The 22203-nt window shown below is 35.2% G+C and overlaps 2 protein-coding genes across 4 annotated transcripts in view; both read right to left on the bottom strand.

The window, feature by feature from the left end:
- Positions 1–22203, bottom strand: part of LOC127861177 (protein timeless homolog) — a 162930-nt gene that overhangs the window by 71677 nt on the left and 69050 nt on the right. The gene's annotated exons all lie outside the window — the stretch shown is intronic.
- On the bottom strand, positions 2259–9808 carry LOC127861182 (uncharacterized). Its single transcript, XM_052399584.1, has 3 exons — positions 8517–9808; positions 6988–7985; positions 2259–5312 (listed from the first exon to the last, which is right to left on the bottom strand). The coding sequence occupies exons 1-3, from the start codon at positions 8849–8851 to the stop codon at positions 4966–4968; spliced, it is 1680 nt and encodes a 559-aa protein (XP_052255544.1). The 5' UTR covers positions 8852–9808; the 3' UTR covers positions 2259–4965.

Here is a 22203-nt window from a genome sequence, read left to right as displayed (position 1 = left end):
TCTCCATGACATTAACTTTTCATTAACATCCTTAACCCTATGCATGCTAACAAATTTGTTGTCTGCTAAAATGTTGTCTGCTGAATTTCTAAAATTAGCATTTTCTTCGATTTTTTTTCAAATAATACGATCAGAATTGCAAACAGTTTGGATCCTGATGATCCTTTGGTTCTGTGGCGTCTCATCTGGATCCAAACTGTTTGCAAAGGCCTTTAAAATTCGGTTCCAACACTGAAAGGGTTAAATAGTTAAAGGATATAACAAGTGGACACAAACCTTTGACCTTCAGCAAATCTTTCAAAGATCTTTTTGCCAAATTTCACGAAAATGCTTCAAAGAATAAAGGGACTTGCATAAAACGATTGAAGGATGTGCATGAAAAGTTAATGTCATGGAGACAATGTGCAGAGGGTCAAAGGTTTGTGTCCACTCTGCATGTCCTAGGATATAACAAGTGGACACAAAACTTTGACCTGCTGCACATTGCCTCAGTCTCAGCCAAACATGGCCGGACAGATGGACATGTCCTGAAAATTTTTGTAAGGTCTGGCCTGTCAGTCAAATTTACAGGACTGATTGTCCAGTAAAAAAAAGAGAACAAATTCATTGGTTTGTTAAGGTTTGTTTACGGCTCTAAAATTTTTTGAGGTGCGTAAATAGCGATGGCGTCATTATACACGTGCTTATCTGTACCAACGCTCTTTATGCCGACAGAATTTTCCGACTGCACTAGATTGGTCCATTTTTGTGCTCTTAAGTATGCGGGTCAGGACGGTCCAAATCCATGAGGCCTAGTTGCTTAACAAGATAATCATAAATCTGATAATTAAAATTTAAATGATACAGTTATTAATTTGTGTTGTTGTAATAGCAATAGTAATATATAATAATGATCATAGGCATTGGAACCATTATTATCTTGGCTGTTATGTCCATGCATGAAAAAGGCTGGACGTCATTTATAGAGGCCGTCGTCTGTTTAGGCCGTATTGACCAGACTCCTATCTGACATGCACCCTAAGTGTAGCTTATGTAAACAAGTATCAGCTACTTTCTGTTTGGAAAATGTTCTTAAGATATTACAACGGAGCGATTCCCGTTTATATTTACTGTTAACATGTGTTCAAATTTAAAAAAAATGTTTAAACTAAACAAGACTAGTACCATGTATGGCATGTATTATTATTTAACATTAGATACAATTGAAAATAATAGCTTTTAAATCATTTATAATTTTATATTATAAACACCTTGATCCCAGCAATGAAACCAAGTTATTTTACTATTATATTCTGTAGCCAGTGGGTCCTGTTAAAAAAGAGGAGATCCTGTATTTTTTTCCCATTTTACAGGACCTACTGTCCTGTAAACGTTGTCTAGTTTGGATTTGACTGTAATGTCTAAATGACCTTCACCTTTAAGCAAAGTTTTATGCAAATGCTTCAAACAGTATCAGGGCATTTTTTTCTATTTTTGTGAAGCAGCCTAAATTGCCCCCGGCTCCATTTTGTGAAAAAAAGGAGTGGCAAACTGTTCAAAATTGTGAAAAAAGAGTCGCAAACTTTCTTAGTGTGAAAATTAGAGTCGTGAACTTCTTGAAACTGTGAAAATTTGAGTCGCAAACTTCTTGAAATTGTTAAAATTTGATTCGCGCATTTCCCAAAATTGTGGAAAATGGCCATTCTCACAGAAGGAAAAAAGCCCTGCAGTATAGGAGAACTCAATCAGACACAAAAATAGACAGGGTTTTGACCTTGAAGTGTTACTGTGAATTTTACCTCACTTGTCTAGACTAATCTCTCCTGTTCACTTCATGACCTCAACAATTGATGTGAGTTTCTTGAACATCCATGAAAAGGTATAAGAACAACATCACGGACACAAAAGTGTAACGAACAGATTGAGGAAATTACTATAATACCCTGTCTTGCTTTGCTGCCCCAGATTAGAAATAGTTTCAAAATAACTGGTTCAAGTCTGGAATGACTGCTCAGAGAGTTATATTTGTCATTATGATTTGACATTATATTGAATACACCATCCCCCTTTTGGCCATTATTGTTTCTTTTTGACTCTTTATTCTACACTACATTGATATCTGCCTGATTAAACGCTACCAGATATTTTGTTTTATCATACCACCACATTGATATCTGCTTGACATCCGGTTGCCTGATATCATTTTTTATATCACGGTCAACAGGAATTTCATATATCAGTCATGTGTTGAGGATGGCCATATTATTCGGAATCAACTATAAAGTACTCATTTTTATTAAAATAGAATCAGATTCAACAAGACAAACAATTTGAAACCAAGATGTTATATATTTTAAACACAAAATGCAACAAAAACATAAAACAAGAGGGCCATCAGGCCCTAAGGCGCTCACCTGAAAGCCAAAGGAACTAGACTATTCTGAAAAAAATGCAAGCTGATTCATGAAGATTATTTTGGACCAAAAAAGTGACTTTTAACATGTTTTTTTTTATATTTGACCTTTTGACCTAGTTTTTGAGCTCATATGACCCAGCTTCAATCTCTGGCAAACTTTCATTGTGACAAATGTTCTGACCAAGGTTCACGAAGATTAACCAATAAATGTGGCTAATATAGTGTGAACAAGTTTTCACCAAAGCCATATAAGGACAACGGCCCCCCCCCCTGGTGGCCATGTTTTTCAACAAACCATAACCATTTTCAAACTCACTCAAGCTATTGTTAGAACAAAAGTTCAGATCAAGTTTCATAAAGATTGGATAATAAATGTGACTTCTAGAGTGCTAACAAGGTTTTGTAATAAATAGCCATTTAAGGAAAAATGCAAGCCCCCTTGCAACCATGGCATGTTTTTTTAAATTGATCTCAACCACTTTTGAACTTAGCCCAGATATTATTACTTCAAATATTCTGACCACGTTTCATGAGCATTGGACCACAAATGTGACTTCTAGAGTGTTAACAAGGTTTTACCATACAGTAAAGTCATATAAGGAAAACTGCCCCGCCCCATGGCGGCCATGTTTTTCATTCAACTGGAACCATTTTCGAACTCGTCCAAGATATTATTGGGACACATGTTTTGACCAAGTTTCATGAAGATTGGACTAAAAATGTGACTTCTAGAGTGTTAACAAGGTTTTACTATAGCCATATAAGGAAAACTGCCACGCCCCCTGTCAACCATGTTTTTCATTCAACTGGAACCATTTTCGAACTAGTCCAAGATATTATTGGCACACATGTTCTGACAAAGTTTCATGAAGATTGGACTAAAAATGTGACTTCTAGAGTGTTAACAATGTTTTACTATAGCCATAGTAGGAAAACTGCCACGCCCCCTGGCAGCCATGTTTTTCAACCAACCGGAACCATTTTCGAACTCGTCCAAGATATTATTGGGACACATGTTCTGACAAAGTTTCATGAAGATCGGACAATAAATGTGACTTCTAGAGTGTTAACAAAGTTTTACTATAGCAAACAGCCACGCCCCCTGGCGGCCATGTTTTTCAATCAACCGGAACCATTTTCGAACTTGTCCAAGATATTATTGGGACACATGTTCTGAGTAAGTTTGATGATAATAATAAATGTGGCCACTAGAGTGTTAACAAGGTAAATGTTGACGACGCACGACGGACAAAAGGCGATCACAATAGCTCACCATGAGCACGGTGTGCTCAGTTGAGCTAAAAACATTTTTTACAAATATTAAGCGCGTGCTCATGACGTCATTATTAGCACGTCAAACGACGAAAGTCATATTATTTCCCGCTAAAGCTGCAGCTTTTTAGCGATTTTTTCATATTTTTTTTACACCGGGGACATAGAGGTGTGATAAACAGAAAAACAGGTTACTGCCTGATCTTTTTGTAATATATCAGGCTCGGCACGAATAAAATAACGGCTCGGCAAGCCTCGCTGTAATATTATTCTAAGCCTTGATTGGTATATTACAAAAAGATCATACAGTAACCTGTTATTCTCTATTTATATAACTTCAAAAGGAAATTGTTATATCAGCCAATTTTTTGTAAAATTACTTGGAACCAACAGTTAGATTATCAATTTTTGGTACAATATAATCAGATTCAACAAAACCAACAATTTGATAAAAAGATGTCATACATTTTTGACAGAGTAATTTACAAAAACAAGTAAACACATATTTTACAAGTATTAAGCGCAAGTGCTCATGAGGTCATTATTAACTGGTCAAATGTCAAAAATCATATTCATTCCCGCTTAAAATGCAGCATTTCAGCGATAATGTCATTATTTCTTTCAAAATGGAGACGAAGTTATGATGAACAGAAAAACAGATAACTGCCTGATCGTATTGAAATATATCAGGCTTGGTGAGAATAAACTTAAGGTTTGGCAAGCTTCATCATTATTGTATTCTAAGCCTCGCCTGATAGCATACAAAACAAACAGAGAGTAACTTGTTTTTCACTACCAACTCGGGGTTTGGTACACAATTATGATTAGCAAAGCAAAGCACAAAATGATGGAAAACAATCATACAAGCTGTAAAACAATAACAACGCATTTCAAAGTTGTTATAATGTGAAAACTATCTATTAATGACAAAATATCAGCTAGTATTATTGATCCATAAGTATTCCCTTGACTGAAATATATCAGAGCCACTTAAAGAGCAAAAAATGAACCAATCAACACATTGTTACAAATCTAATATATCACATTCTTAACATAGCATGCGTAATAACATTATTTAAAGAAAAAAATAAGTATGTATGCTTCAAATTCATTCTTCAATTGTAACATAACACTATTACACAAACAGCTATTGTCATTTATTTCGACTTATTACAACACATCAAATATATATATATGTGTGTAACATAGCACTTAATGACTAACGGCTATAGTAATTTATATCACTTTATAGTAATTTATATCACTTATCATTACACATCAGAAACAAGAATGATAAGCTATTTCACTTTGTACACCAGGATGTTTTTAAACTGTCCCACAATAATGGAGTCAGTGCTGCTGTTGTAGCAGACTGACCATGGGCAATCAATCCCATCTGTCTCTGTAGCCAGAGTGGCCAGCTTCCTACTGCCCTTACTGTCAATCTGTAGGATAGTATTGGATATGTATCCACATACCAGCACCTGGCCTGCAGGTGTCACATGAACACAAGATGGACGTACCAATTCAGGGTCTGTGAAGCTGGAAAGGACTGATCCATCCCTGGCCAGAGTGAGGAGCTTTTTCTGATTGTAGTTCCCGATATACAACTTGTCACCTGTCTGGCTCACTGCACAACTGTAGACTGCAAAACAGAATACATGATTATAATCTTTTGCCATAATTATGAGTGAAATCAGACAAGCATAGTGCATACATATATGTGTAAAAAATTATGAATTAAGTTGCGTTTGTTACTTTCACTTAAGAACAATAATGTAGAAAAAGAAACAATAATGAAACTTTGCTGTCTAGTACTTTTTCACATATTACAACATCAACCTCTTAAAATTATCATCACATTAATTAAGTATTGTTTTTTAATTCTTGTATGTTGTTTGCATCAATGAAAGACAAATTTAAGTTTATAATCATAAGTATATAATATAAAGAAACAACAGGCTTGGCGAAATTGCCGGTCCGCCGGTCCTGACCGGCAGATTTCAATTTGGTCCGGCAGGTTTAACAAGAATGTCGGTCCTGGTGACCGGCAAAATGTGAAATGATTGCAAACAAATCTTTTTTTTTTCAAGTTGAAAATTTGAAGAGCAAATCGCTTACTACATTGTGAACATGAAATCGCTCGTTGTTTTGATGTTTGCTGTAGGTTTGTTACGTACAATTAGCAAATCCAACTTGTTACACAACACCTACTTTAAACTCGTTTGCAAAATCGCCAACTGCGTTCTAATAAAAAAGATCTTGATAGCTTTTACATATTTTTCGAGTAGGATAAGGACAATAAAATATGGTATCGTGATCAACACAACCATATGCATACGCCATTTTTCATAAGTGTAAAGAGTACAGTGCATTATGGGGCAGAGCTTTCATTGGACGAGCGAATTTAAATTTAGATTGAATGCAATACGATACATGTACAAAGAAATGTTTTTATTGCATCATATGCAGTGCCATGTAAAAAAACGTGCTTCCCGGGGACTTTCTGATACTGGTCAAAAATGAAAATGAATCTCTGTTAACAATTACACTGCGTTAACATGTAAATAAATCGTCTTTTTTATTTAATTAATTACTAGTAAACGTTCTGAAAAATGAAATGCCTTAATCATTAAATGTCAGGTAACGTGTTTTGTACTGTGCGCAGTATATTTTAACAGCCGCTCCAAACTGCAATGATATTAAAGTAAGAATGTTTAAAACGTTTCGAATAACTTTAATTTGATAATTATTCGGCTTGCACATATGTTATTGAAATTATCGCACCGAACCGTTCTAATAGGGAATACATGTAATAAAAACTGACACGCGAATTTTTCACAACATGATTGACATTACACAACCGATTAACACCAATTAGCTGCCAGTGTAACCTCTAAGCGATTAAAATCAATTTAACGGCCGGTTGAATAAAGAGATCAAGATGTGATCGCTGCCATTTTTGAATTTTCTAGTTAAGTTGTTGTTGCTTTACGGTCCGGCTAAATTTTCTCCGGACCGGCACATTTTCTGAAATGCCTGTCCGGATGACCGGCAGATTTTTTCTAATTTCGCCATGCCTGAACAAGCTTAATTACATGCCATATTACACTATGTTTATTTGATATCAACGAAATATAAAGAACAGATCATAAACTATTCTTTTCACAGCCATGCACGTTCTTTTCATACCCTGTCATGAAGTGACAATCAATATATATTAATAACTATTTGTATGAGTAATACTGCAGAATTTGAACGGTCTTGCTGCTATAATGATATGTTCTTGATCATAGAGATAAATCCAATATAATTCTTACCTGTCAATTCATCTGACTTATTCTCGTGAAGTTTGCTGACTAGTTTACCATCCAGCGAGTAGTTGTATAGTTCAGTACCAGAGGTTACAAACAGGTCTCCCCGGTGGGAGGCAATACCATAACAGTCATGTCGAAACTTGAGCTTTCTGTCTTTCACCAGCTGGTTGTTGTTGACTTTGATAAACTGGACCTCTTTACCAACAGTAACACCAACCTCACTTGGTGTGATCTGACATATGTACTGTGGCATATCAGATACACTACAGTGACTCACAACCTGGTACTGCTTGTTCAACAGCTTGACTTTCTTATTATTCGAGTCTACAACAAGGACTTGTCCACTTGGGAGAACAAATATGTCATGGATATAGCAAGTTTCATCACCCTGTACGCGTACATCATACTCAGACTTCCCATCAATCCTTATGATTTGGTCTGGATTACCACGCACTGTTAATGTCTGGGTACTGTTTTCAATAATCCCAAGACCTGACAGCTGGGAAAGGTACTGCATTATTTCACTATTAGGATGGAAAGTTATAGACAATTTTTGTTCAGCAAAGTTCTTCTTCTGATAGTTTTCAAACTGCTGTATTTTGTCCTTGCATTTAATGCTGGCTATAAAAGATAGTTCTTGCTTGCTTTTATCGCTTATGTCCTGAATAGCGTCTCTAAGTTGTTTTAATTCATTTCCAAGAGTCGAACATTTGTCAACATCACTTTTTAGAGAGGCTTGCAGTTTGGTCAGTGTGTCTTTCATTTCCTGCAGAGTTTTCTTTTCAAGCATGTCTAAGGCTGCGAGTATTTTTTGCCGAGTTTCCTGTATCTTGCGTAACTGCTCATCATATGAGCTTTGCACAGACTGAATGCTAGCCTCCTGATTGTCTTGAAGCTTCTTCAGTTCTGCCAGAGTAGTTTGGATAGTAACTGATACTTGTTTGAGGTCAGTGGAGGTATTTTTAACCAAGTCAGATAAAAGCATCACCATTTTGCATTGCCTGTAAGAAAACATTTTAGCTTATTTAAAACCAATAATTCATAAATGATGCAAACTTACTAATTTTGTACAGATTGATCAATAAAAAAGCTTTATAAAAAAGATAAATTCATTGATTATGTACATGTATTTTGTTATTAATGTGTTAATCTTTGTTATTTTGTACATCAACTTTAAAGGCTCATATCATACAAAATAGTGTAACAGGGTTATGGTTAGACTTAAAAGTATTGAAACGTCATGGCTTCTATGATCTCTCTCTTTTTTAAATAGTTCACAAGTACATCAGTGACATTAATGTTTTAAGTGTACAATTTCACCTAAATTTAAACAGGATTATCTAACTGGTTTAGATAACCTCTTACTAAACTGAAACTTAAATATACATGTTTGTAATCTTTATATAACATCAGTGTTATTAATATAATTAATTTACTTGGTTTTTGAATTAGTATTTAAGTTCATTTCAAAGTAGTTTAAAACAAATCAATTTTTGTCTTAAAAGTTATTACAACAAATATCATACAAATACCTGTGATCATGGAAAGCACAAGTATTGCAGCAAAGCTTGCTATGGTCTTCGCAAAAATTTGCAAGGTTTTCTTCTTTGTGAAAATCACATTTTAAAAGGAAATTTTCCACCTTCTTGACGACTGGCCATTTCTTCATATCACTCCTTCCATGAGGGGAATGTTTCTTAAACAACTGGCTGTGCAATTGAATACATTTGCGGCAGTAAAACTTCACGCAAGATTCGCAATAATAATCAGCCCATTCTACCAATTTCTCCTCTTCGCAGGTCGAACACAAGAAGTCTTGGACAATGTCAGATCCTTTTTCAATGGTGGATTTCGAAAAGGTCGCCATTTTGTAGACCACTGAAGCTTTGTATCTCAAGATCTTTGATTTAACTCAAATAATAAGGTATCCTACAGCTCATTGATTACTAAACTAAACAAAACACACCAATCTAGATAATGTCCAATGCCTATCAACACGTAATCGCCAGCTAAATAGAGTTAAAAAATCATAAATTTTAAGTTTGTTTTGCCCTGTTAAATCTCAAGTAAACAAAGTAACTCCTGTAACCAGTCATTTGACATGTAGCGTAACATTAAACCATATTAGCCTACAGAGCTTTAACAACTAGTTTATGTGTGCATACACAGAGGAAGTATCACAAGTCAATGAATGTGTTCAATCAATAAAGCACCCAGGGTAACTTGATAACATGGGTATAAACAAGAATCATACATCTGTGAACTTTTTAAAAGGAAAATATTAGGTTTATAGATTGTGTTTGAATATTCTCTGTAAAAATCAAGTATAATTGGTTTGCAATAAAGATAATTAGCTATGTGAAAATTACAAAGAAGAGGGCCTTGGGACCTAAGATGCTCACCTGAGAGGCAAATGAACTAAACTATTCAGAAAAGGTGGACAGTTTATCTGGTTCGGCCTGAACAAGAAAAATAGGGCTCGCTAAAGCTTGCCCTTTTTTCTTTTTCTAAGCCTCACCGCATAAACTTTCTACATCTCGGCACCAACCATTTATTCTTTATTTATATAACTTCAACAGTTGCTATATCAGCCAATTTTTGGTCCTTATACTTGGAATCAACAGTAAGGTTATCAATTTTTGGTACAATATAATCAAATTTAACAAAACAAACAATTTGATACAAAGATGTAAAATATTTGTTACAGAAACATTTACAAAAACAACAAAACATATATTTTACAAGCAGGGATCACATTTTCCCGCAACATCAATCGGTCTGGATATAAATGGGGAAAAAGTATCCGAAAATTTATATCCGAAATCATGACCAATTACGTTAAAATATATTCCTTTGATTTTGCCATTCATGAATATAGGGATAATCGAACGTTTTCGAGGGCATGATCATCTGCGGGCGCTTCAAAAAAAATTTGAGAGCGCCTGCAGATGATCATGTCTGAGAAAATGTGTATTTTCGCTAATATTGCATAAACAAATCACACATACTAAAATAATTTTAACTAACAGTGAAATCAATATGTTTTGTTCATTCGACATCGACAAAATGATTCCATTCTTTCAATACAGTACAAGGTTGTGTTTTACATATGCCTCACTCGGTCATCATCGGAAATGACGAGCTTTACCTTTGGATAGGCAGTTTTCGATTTAAAATGTGTTTAAACAGTGGATTAATGCAAAGTTGAAATACAGCCGCGCAAAGTTAGAAATGAGGAATTATTTTGGAATTTACAGCAGGAACGTTGAAGGTACATAAACACTTAAATTTACAGCAAAGTCTTTTGAAAGTGTTGACTGTTGAGTAAATAACCTTAACTTCATTGACGTTGCCCATAAAATAAAGCTGTTGTCAAGAGAGTGCAGATGGTATAACTTGAAAAGTGGATTGAAATAGTCATTATCCCTGTATGCATGAGGAAACTGGTGCTTATTCAGTTCGCCATTTATGCTTGGAAAGTCGTCGAAGGCAGGAGAAGGGAAGTAACTGCACGTGGACCAGATTATGGATATAAAAAACACATAACAGGGCTTGAACGGCACGTGAATCGCATTGTTAATACACGATTTCTCCCGTTCAAGCCCTCCTTTTGCCAAGTTTCTGCACCCCGCCAGAGGGCGTTATAGATAGAGTTTATGCAATGAGGTGGTATAATAAATGTACAAGTAAAATTCCCTTAGGCTATTTTTAAACGGAAGATACAAGTTTTCTCAACTGGTTTTATCATTTGCTATTTCATTGTTGTTTCGTATGCTGTTTTATCAGACTTTTTTTCATCGTTGTCAATATTATTAATCCGTGTAAGTCTATACCAATGTTTTAAATCGTTGTCGACTCGATAATAGCTTACAAATATGCACTGAACCAAACAAATGTCTGTGCGTAGGTTGGCTACTGACAATAACAAACCAAATAATTAAATAACTCGTGTACGTTATAGTTAGTTGTCAAATAACCCACGGCCGATAGTTTAGATTCGTAGGGATTAAATCACAAGAGTGAAGCATTTAAAACCACGCATCTAATTTTCCGGTCGTGAGTTATTCAACAACAAACTATTAAGTACACAAATTATTTCGATTCTAACACAGTTTTACTAAAGATTTATACAATGTATATTATTTTTCTTGTGTACTATTTTATGTGAAGTTCTGCCCATAACAAATAACTTTCGGCTGTTCTGTCGATCAGAAACGAGACTTTCATTCATAATTATATTACCGGATTATTACGCTGGTGGAAAATGTATTGGCATGTTTTGTTTAGTTACAGCGCGTGCTTTCAGACGCGTCTTTTCGGATGCGTCTTTAATCCGCTGTTCACAAGTTTTTGATTCTCCTGACCGGTTTAGAGTCTGCAGCCAATAGTTTATCACACCTAATCAAGATAAGAATGTCATTATGGTGTGTAGGCATGTACAATGTGTAATCGATTTCATGACATGGGAATTTGAGCAAACAGAATCGGACCGACTGTTTTGGATTTTCAATCGGTCTTTCATGACCCCAATCGGTCTAGGACCGACAAAACCGAAAAAATATGATCCCTGTTTACAAGTATTAAGCGCAAGTGCACTTGACGTCATCATTAACAAGTCAAACATCAAAAGTCATATTCATTCCCGCTAAAAATGCAGCATTTCAGCGATAATATGTCATTACTTCTTTTAACATGGGGATGTAATGGTATGATAAATACAACAAGAGAGCCAAGATGGTCCTAGTTCGCTCACTTGAGAGGAGTCGGTGCATTCAATCTTTGTCAAAAATATAACAAGGTGATCAAGTGTTTGAGCCAGATAAGTAATTTACCAGTATTACTTTGATTTGCATCAAGAAAATCATTCTCTTTAATACTCTAGTATTAGGTGAACAAGCTGTGTTTGTGAAACACTTTGTCCCCCATATATTTGACCTTTGACCTTGAATGATGACCTTGACCTTTCACCACTCAAAATGTGCAGCTCCATGAGATACACATGCATGCCAAATATCAAGTTGCTATCTTCAATATTGCAAAAGTTATGACCAATGTTAAAGTTTGACACAATCCAACAAACCAACCAACAAACCAACAGACAGGGCAAAAACAATTATGTGCCCCAGTATACACTGGGGGACATAACAAGAGCTGTCAAAGGACAGCGCGCTCGACTATTCAAGTGCTTGACAGTATAACCTAAGCCATCATGGGGAAATTCTTCATATTCAATAATTTATTAGACGATCTTTCAAAAATAAAAAATAAAATAAATAAAATATTACTTTTTTTTTTTTTGGGGGGGGGGGTATAATGTAGGGGGTATAATGTAGGGTGTGGTCATTTATTAGACGATCTTTCAAAAATAAAAAAAGGGGGGGGGGGGGTAGGGGGGAGAAGGGGGGGTGAGAGGGGGGTATAATGTGAGGTTGGGTAATTTATTAGATGATGTTAAAAAAAATTGAGAGGGGAGATGGGGGGGGGGGGGGGTAGGGGGGGTGAGAGGAGGGTATAATGTGGGGTGTGGTAATTTATTAGATGATGTTTTTTTTTTTAGGGGGGGGGGGGGGGGGTTGGGATGGGGAGGGATTCTGGGTAGGGGCGTGGGGTATTGTTTGGGTGGAATCCATTGTGGTATTCAGGTAAGTGTTGTTTTGTGATCATAAATAAAGAAGTTATGGCAATTTAAGCAAAATGCTCAATTATCTAATTGTAAAAGGGGCCATAATTCTGTCAAAATGCTTGATACAGTTGTATGCTATTATTAAAAGGTTGGGGTCATGATGGTAAACAAGTATGCAAAATATAAAAGCAATATGTCAAGGGACATTGAAAATATTTGGGGTAGTACGCAAACTTTAACATTTGCTGCATATTGAAAAGTGGAAAAGGGGCCATAATTATGACAAAATGCTTGATAGAGTTGTCTGCTCTTGTTTATAGGTTTGGGTCATGTTGGTAAACAAGTATGCAAAATATGAAAGCAATATGTCAAGGGACAATGAAAATAATTGGTAATTGGGGTGGTACGAAAACTGTAACATTTGCATGGAAACGGAAACGCCAATGCCGGGATGAGTAGGATAGCTCCACTATTTATATTTCATATATATTAGTCGAACTAAAAATACAGCTTCTAAAGCTTCTGAGTTTATTAAGGGCAGTTAAAGTTGATAGACGAATGGACAGATGGAAACAAGAGATGTGCTTGTCAGAAACACAATGCCCCCTATTGCCCCGCTTTGAAGCCATAAATTTGACCTTTTACCTTGAAGGATGACCTTGACCTTTCACCACTCAAAATGTGCAGCCCCATGAGATACACATGCATGCCAGATATCAAGTTGATAAATTCAATATTGCAAAAGTTATTTAATATTGCAAAATTTTAACCAACGTTAAAGTTTTAGGTTAAAGTTTAGGGACAGAATGACAGACAGAATGACAGACAGACTGACAGTCCAAAAACAATACACCCCCTATCATTCGATTCGGGGGCATAAAAAGAAAGTGAAAGGCATCAATCTCATATTGTCTCTATCTACAATCTGCATTTTGACAGGCTTATTAAATGTAACACACCAAGAAAGGGTTTGTACAAATCTTATGTAATCACAAAAAGGAGATACGTTAAGAACACAGAATGAACACCGATCAAATTACAATTTTTTATTGAAGAAAATTTACAACTTTAACAATTTTTTTTTATCAAACATTACGGGCACTTGAGTGTTTACAAGGTTTTTGAAAGATTGGACCTTGTGACCAAGATTTTAATCCCACATGACCCAATGTCACACTTTTCCTAGATATCATCAACATCCTGGTCAAGTATCATCATTATTGGACCAAAACTATGGCCTCTAGTGTGTTGACAATGTTTTTGTAAGATAAGACCCCATGAATTAGATTTTGTCTCCACATTACCAAACGTCAACCTTGACCTAGATATTGTCCAGACAAACATCCTGGTAAAGTTTCATCATTATTGAACCAAAACTCTGGCGTATGGAGTGTTGACGAGGATTTTGTAAGATTTGACCTATATTTTAACCCCTCATGACCAAACATCAAACTTTGCTTACAAAAATAAATAAAATAACCAAGATTAATATAATCTGAAACAAAATTGTGACCTCTATAGAGTGTTTACATACAAGGATTTTGTATAATATAATGATAATTTTGACAATCTAAGGGCAATAAATCAGGCACTTGTTATGCGATTTTGCTCATTAACAAACTTGACTGAGATCTTGTGGCCATATAGCTTCTCAGCAACTTTCATAAAGAATGCATTAGGAATGTAAATGCTAGAGTATTTCACAAGCATTTTACTAGCTGCCCCGTCGCCCTGGCAGCCATGATTTTCAACGGACTGGAAACATTTTCTCACGTATCTAGAAAACAAATGTTCTGACCAAATTTCATGAAGATTGGACCAAATATGTGACTTCTAGAGTGTTTGCTTTTTCACTATACAGTCGAAACTGACTTAACGGCCACCTGAATTTACCAGTCACCTGCAGACAACAATCAGTCTGGAATCCCCCTGACGAAAAGCACGCTATATTACACTTGAATTTAACGGCCACCTGTCCATAACGGCCAACGGCCACTATATTCCACTCCGAAATTCATGTTTGACCTGAAATAAACGGTCACGCGTTAGTCGTCTCGAGTCGCGAAAATTTAAAATTTAAAATACAGCACATCATTTGTTGGTCTATTTTGCGGTTAAAGCGTCTGATAGCGGTAATTGTCTTTGATATTATAAAAGCGGCCCGCTGCGTGTTAACAATAAGGTGTTGAGACGGTTTGTTTTCCGGGGATAATTGTGGGGGTATCTTCAACTATCCAAGATATCAATAAAGCCAATGTTTTGACCAAGTTTCATGATGATTGGGCAAAAATTGTGACTTCTAGAGTGCTTAAAAGGTTTCTCTATAGCCAAAAAAGGAAAACTGCCCCGCCTACCAGTGGCCATGTTTTTCAACGGACCGGATTCACTTTTAAACTATCAATATATCATTAAGACAAACTTTTTGACAAAGTTACATGAAGATTGGTCATGAAATTAAACTTTTACAGTGTTAACAAGGTTTTTCTTTTCTTTTTTTGACCTAGTGACCTAGTTTTTAACCCAGCATCAAACTCCATCCAGGTATCATTGGGACAAATCTTCTGACCAAGTTTCATGAAGATCGGACAAGAAATGTGGCCTCTAGAGTGTTTACAAGATTTTATCTATAGCCAAATAAGGAAAACTGCCCCGCCCACTCGCAGTAATGTTTTTCAACAGAGAACCACTTTAGAAATCAACCAACATATCATTAAGACAAATATTTTGACAAAGTTACATGAAGATTGGGCATGAAATGTGACTTCTTTTTCCTGATTTTCTTTAATTTTGAGTCAAACTCTGCAGTTAACATCTCTATCTATATTATTCTTCATATAGAACATTTTGTTGAAGACATAATTACCAGTGGAGGCCTGTATATGTTCAAACACTGAACACATTTTGATTGGTTCTAAGTCTATTCTTTATTCTTAAGTCTAAGAATTGTTTGGTGAATACGGGCACAGGTTTTTCTTTTTTTTTAACTAGTGACCTAGTTTTTAACTCAGCATGACCCAGTTTCAAACTCGATCTAGGTATCTTTATGGGAAATCTTCTGACCAAGTTTAATGAAAATCTGACAACAAATGTGGCCTCTAGAGTGTTTACAAGGTTTTTCTATAGCCAATTAAGGAAAACTGCCCCGCCCACTGCCAGCCATATTTTTCAAGGAACCGGAACCACTTTTGAACTCAACCAACATATCATTGAGACAAACATTTTGACAAAGTTACATGAAGATTGGGCATGAAATGTGACTTCTACAGTGTTTACAATATTTTTCTTTCTTTTTTGACCTAGTGACCTAGTTTTTTACATATCATGACCCAGTTTCGAACTCGATCAAGGTATCATTCGGACAAATCTTCTGACCATGTTTCATGAAGATCAAGATATGTAGCCTCTAGAATGTTTACAAGCAAATGTGGATGGACAGACAAAGACCGATCACAAAAGCTCACCTGAGCAATCAGGTGAGCTAGAAACTTATGCATTTACAAAAAAAACAAACATATATTATCGTGTTTATCAAATAGTATTAAAGTCATTTGTCATAAATATGGGCTAAAGATTTATTAAATCATAAAATGAATGCTGTCTTTCACTGTACATATTTCAAGGGTTTCAAGAATAACATACGGGATGTATTAAGGTAGCATACGGACAAGCCTTTCATGATTCAAAACATGTGTAATTTTATACGATAACAGCTTTGACTTTACCCATACTTTTTTGATAACACATTCTTCTTTAAAATAATACATCGATTGTTTAAGCTACTATATAAAAAGACAATTAAATGCTTTCCTTTCAGATGACCATGTATTCATTTATTTTCACCAATGTCGTTACTTATGAAAACTTTGCTAAAATGGCGGGTTCTAACATTTTTTTTTCATCTGGGTAAGTTGTAAGTTGGAAAGAAAATAACAATATTTGTGAAATTCTAACTTTTAATTGTCCCGTACGTTATTACTTGTAAGTTACAAAAATATGTTTCTTCAACACAAATCTGTAAAGTAGCAAGTTGCATTCTTTCTTTTTTTTCTTTCGATGACTGTTCCATATTACTGACAACGACGCTAATACATCAATCTGCCTTTAACTAGATATTCTCAGTGTTTTATAGACCAATTTATCAGCGTCCCAAGCGTAACCGAATAGAAATTACGCTTGGATTTCCATTTGTGACACAGCTGTTTAATTACTGCGCCTATGTCAGTCAAATAGTTATTGTTTTTATAAATATGTGCATGAAAAAAGGACCATTTACAAGGGTAATAAAAGAAATTATGCTGGTATATAATTAATAAATTGGTTTAAGATATTTTGTCTCATAGATTTATTCAATTTGAAGACATATTTTAAAGATAAATTTAAAAAACAAAACTTTCTATATTATTTCCTCAATGGTAACTTAGATGGTGGCTTGTGCGTTTCTTAATTTAACAGCCAAAACGTTTTTAATTAATGTGTTTTAGTATGTCTTAAATACGGTAACAGTTGTAGAATACATGTAGCATCTGGCGATAGGCACTTTTTAGTTTCTATCCGTTATCAACACAGTATTTTTTTATGAATTTCGGTGCTTAGGAATCAACCCTTAGCGGAAATTAACACTGAATATACCAATTTACTGTAATTAGATACTGTTCAGTTAATAAAGCAACATAATGCATTACAAGTATTCACTAAGAGTTGGCGACATCAATTGTCCATCTTAACTGGCATTGAGTCTCTACTTAAAATCAATTTTTAAAAAGAAAAACTGTTGCGAACTTTTTCTGAACTTCAAAACAACATTAATTTTGTAATCTAAGATAATTGCATTACCTAATGCAGAAATGATTTTGTTTATTAAAACTTTGATATCGAGAAGAAAACTTGTATGTACAAAACAATATCTTTGATTTTTCATCAACTTATATCCATAGCATTATGTTCTGCATGTGATGTGTCAATGAATAACAAATAACTTCTTTATCTACAGAAAAATAGCTCCGTGCTGTGTTACAATAATAACAAGAGGGCCATCAGGCCCTAAGGCGCTCACCTGAAAGCCAAAGGAACTAGACTATTCTGAAAAAAATGCAAGCTGATTCATGAAGATTATTTTGGACAAAAAATGTGACTTTTAACATGTTTTTTTTATATTTGACCTTGTGACCTAGTTTTTGAGCTTATATGACCCAGCTTCAATCTCTGGCAAAATTTTATTTGGACAAATGTTCTGACCAAGTTTCATGAAGATTGGCCAATAAATGTGGCTAATATAGTGTTAACAAGTTTTCACTAAAGCCATATAAGGACAACTGCCCACCCCCCCCCCCCTGGCGGCCATGATTTTCAACAAACCATAACCATTTTCAAACTCACTCAAGCTATTGTTAGAACAAATGTTCAGATCAAGTTTCATTAAGATTGGATAATAAATGTGACATCTAGAGTGTTAACAAGGTTTTGTAGTAAATAGCCATTTAAGGAAAAATGCCACGCCCCCTTGCGGCCATGTTTTTTACTGATCTCAACCATTTTTTAACTTAGCCCAGATATTATTAGTTCAAATATTCTGACCAAGTTTCATGAGAATTGGACCACAAATGTGACTTCTAGAGTGTTAACAAGGTTTTACCGTACAGTAAAGCCATATAAGGAAAACTGCCCCGCCCCATGGGGGCCATGTTTTTCATTCAACTGGAACCATTTTCTAACTCGTCCAAGATATTATTGGGACACATGTTTTGACCAAGTTTCATGAAGATTGGACTAAAAATGTGACTTCTAGAGTGCTAACAAGGTTTTACTGAAGCCATATAAGGAAAACTGCCACGCCCCCTGGCGGCCATGTTCTTCAGCCAACAAAAAATAGCTCCATGCTGTGTTAGAATAATAAAAATACACAAAAAATAGCTCCGTGCTGTGTTAGAATAATAAAAATACACAAAAAATAGCTCCGTGCTGTGTTAGAATAATAAAAATACACAATGTTCAGCTGCATAGTGGGGCACATTTTTATTTTCTCATCAAGGGTATTATTTTGACATTTAGCTTTCTGGTGATCAACCAAGGGTGTTGTAAACTGGAAAATGTCAATTGTGGACGACATACACTTCAATGTGATATTAAGCAAGACTGTTACAACCTTTCATGTGTTTGATTAATCAGGGTTCATACAGATTTTCTCCAATGAAACTCAACCACTTTTTAAGCACTTTTCAAGGGAAAAAATCCAAATTCAAGCAATTTTTTAGTCAGACCTACTGAAAACTGTATATTATTCTGTGGCCAATACTGACAATTTTTTTGCTAAATTGGTCTCTTCTTGCCTCACATTCTATGTGAATTTCAACAGTCTGCACTACCCTGCTACAGTAACAACTGTTTAATCAAAAGTAAGATATTTCATTATGATAAAGTAATTGACCAAGGCATTACACATACCAAAAAAAACCTGTTATTTGCATTGAATATCATTATGTATTCTAAATGTTCATAACAGATATTCCAGTGGTATAATATAGCTGATACAAAATGTTAAAGACAATTATGCATCTGATACAAATTAATTCTGAAGTAAAAATAGAAAACTACAAATGTACAGAATCTCGCAACGGCAATATAAAAGTATACTTATTAAGTAATTTTCTACAGCAGGTACACATGTACATGTAAAATCTGTTATAGATGCAATAGTATACTGTGTATGTTCAGACTGAGAGTCTGCACTCATGTAAACAGATTGCAGTTTCTTCACAGTATCATCTTATTTATTTGACAATCAGTCAAGTGCAACTTTTTTGTCTTTTGTCTTTTGCAGTACGTCTGAATGAATTGGGTTAACCAAATGAATTTGCTTCACAGACAAACTGCATTTTAGGTGGCTTTTCAATGTCGATTCCCCCATACTGTCGATCTCTATACCTGTTCTGCGTTCTTTACAAGACGCTTTGACTTTAGAATCGGCATTGTCAACAACCCAAGGGTACTTCAAAAGCCACCCTTTCTGAAAAATGCATTTATTCGCTGGCATATTTCAACTTGTCAGCACCGTAATGGCATAATGTGTACAACAAAAACCGAAGTAGACCAATTGGCGGAAGATTAGTAGTAGTTGCCTCCCTTACGTTCTAAAACCCGTACCAACCCGTACCGATCCAGTACCTGCCAGTATGAACAGATCGGAACCGTCATAAATCGTGAAAAAAACTACGACTTCCAACTCACGGAAATTAAATATATTTATCCATTTTTCAAGCACTTTTCCAGCCAAATTCAAGCAATTTCTAAGCACTTTTCAAGGCTATGGTTGAAAATAAGCACTTTTAAGCACTCCAAATCGTTCTTAAGCACTTTTCAAGATAAACCTTGATTTTCAAGCACTTTTCAAGGTCTGTGCGAACCCTGTTAATGGAATTTCCCAATTAAATCACAAAATTGCAATAAATCAATGGTTTCAGTGAACACTTATATCTTTGAGGTACTCTGAGAACACTCAATAAACCTTCAAAATATTTCCCTTAGACAGTTGAGACGTGAATAAACCAGTCCTCACAGACCATACAAAATTTACAAGAACATATAAATCATGGAACAAATAAACAAAGGATACTTGGCAAAATTTACAGAAACGTATTTTAAGAGGAAAGTTATACTGATATTGATGTTTACATTGTCAACTTCAATATAAATTAGTGTTCCCTTGTAAAGTATCATTGTCATGGTAGAGAAGATAAACATTAAATCATCCAGTACAAAAGAGCTTAATGGAGGACTGAATGCTGAAATGACTTCATTTATAAAGTCTAACAATTAACAACGCTAACAACGCAATAAGAACAATGTAAGGTTTACTCCCATATCAGTGAAAACAAATGATTTTTTGATGCATATAAAAAGTTAGCTGAAAAGTATCAATATTTGATGATAAATTCCCATATTGAGCATATTTTTGTGATTGAACTAATATTGGTGATCTTGACTTGGCCCACATTATATGCAATCCTATGAAAGATCTACATATGTATATATCACAAGAGATGTGTTTGTCAGAAACACAATGCCCCCTACTGCGCTGCTTTAATTTTTATTTTTGTTTGACCTTTGACCTTGAAGGATGACCTTGACCTTTCACCACTCAAAATGTGCAGCTCAATGAGATACACATGCATGCCAAATATCAAGTTGCTATCTTCAATATTGCAAAAGTTATTGCCAATGTTAAAGTTTTCGGACGGACGCACAGACGGACAGACAGACAGACGGACAGTTCAACTGCTATATGCCACCCTACTAAGACATAAAAAAAGTTACCCTCAACTGGGCTCGAAACACTGAACCCTGAAGTAAAAGTCTAACACTTAGACCACTTGGTCATCCGTGCTCATACAATGACTGATGCTTTTATACTTTATATAAGCAATCCTCGTAGTGTCAAAAATATAGGGAAAACAACAGAACACTCCAAATTATTCAATCGTTTCGTGTTGCAACACTTAATAATTTTCATGTTTTTAAATCGTCAAAAGATGCTTATAATGGATATTTTAGATCATGGTTAATGTTCAGTATTACTTTTTTATCACAAATATTACTACAACGCAAATTTGCCAATCTGACACAATTTTCTTTTTATTTTGTTAATTTACCAAAGGTGAAAAAGTCCCTTTAAAATGAAAAGTCTACAAAAGTGGAAAATTGCTTTTGTTCCTGATGGCCTAAGCGGACTGCACAGGCTAATCTGGGACGACACTTTACGCACATGCACAAAGCTTCATTTTCTCAGAGCAAGGCTTAAATACACTGTAACTCCAATATAACACGCTATGTTATAACGCTGTGTCCAATATTACACAGGGGGGTGCTTGGGTCCCCTTTTTTCTCTAACCTTCCATTTCTGATTCAAATCCATGTTATGCAAATTCATGAATTTTCATAAAATTCAAAGATGGTGGCGATCACATCTTGATCGCTTCATTCAACGGTCCGTTTAACTGATTTTAATCGCTTAGAGGTTAAACGACACCAGCAGCTAATTGGTGTTAATCTGTTGTGTAATGTCAATAAAAATGTGAAAAATTTGCATGTCAGTGTTTATTACATGTATTCCCTATAAGAGCAATTCAGTGCGCTAATTTCAATAATGTAAGTGCAAGCCGAATAATTATCTACAGTCCATTCTCGTTATCTCGAAGTCGTCGTGAACAAGAAAAAATATCGAGATAACGAGAGTTCGAGATAACCGATTAGGTGTTTTCAAAGAAAAGATGTGACGAAAATTTACCTTGTTTTTTAACATCTAAATACCTGCTAAGTGGTCTAACTAAAGCCGTCACCGTGTGGCATAATACTCTCTACCTGATATATACGCGTTTTTACGAAGCACGATTTATTTTGCTATTTAAATGCTTAAAACAACGTTTTAGTTATTACAGAATTGCATGAACACATGCGGTTATAATTTTTCTAAACTGTCGAGTAAACATCCGGTTATGTTGCTATTTAAAGTTATGATGCAATTGACGTCCAATCAAGACGAGGGTTTTCCACCTGACCATGCGCAAATCACGTACCGGAATACTGAACGGTACATGTACATT

The sequence above is a fragment of the Dreissena polymorpha genome, chromosome 15 (genome assembly GCF_020536995.1).
Source record: "Dreissena polymorpha isolate Duluth1 chromosome 15, UMN_Dpol_1.0, whole genome shotgun sequence".
In the NCBI taxonomy this organism is placed as follows: domain Eukaryota; kingdom Metazoa; phylum Mollusca; class Bivalvia; order Myida; family Dreissenidae; genus Dreissena; species Dreissena polymorpha.
The sequence above is the reverse complement of the archived record's forward strand: the minus strand, read 5'-3'. Positions and strand labels throughout refer to the sequence as shown.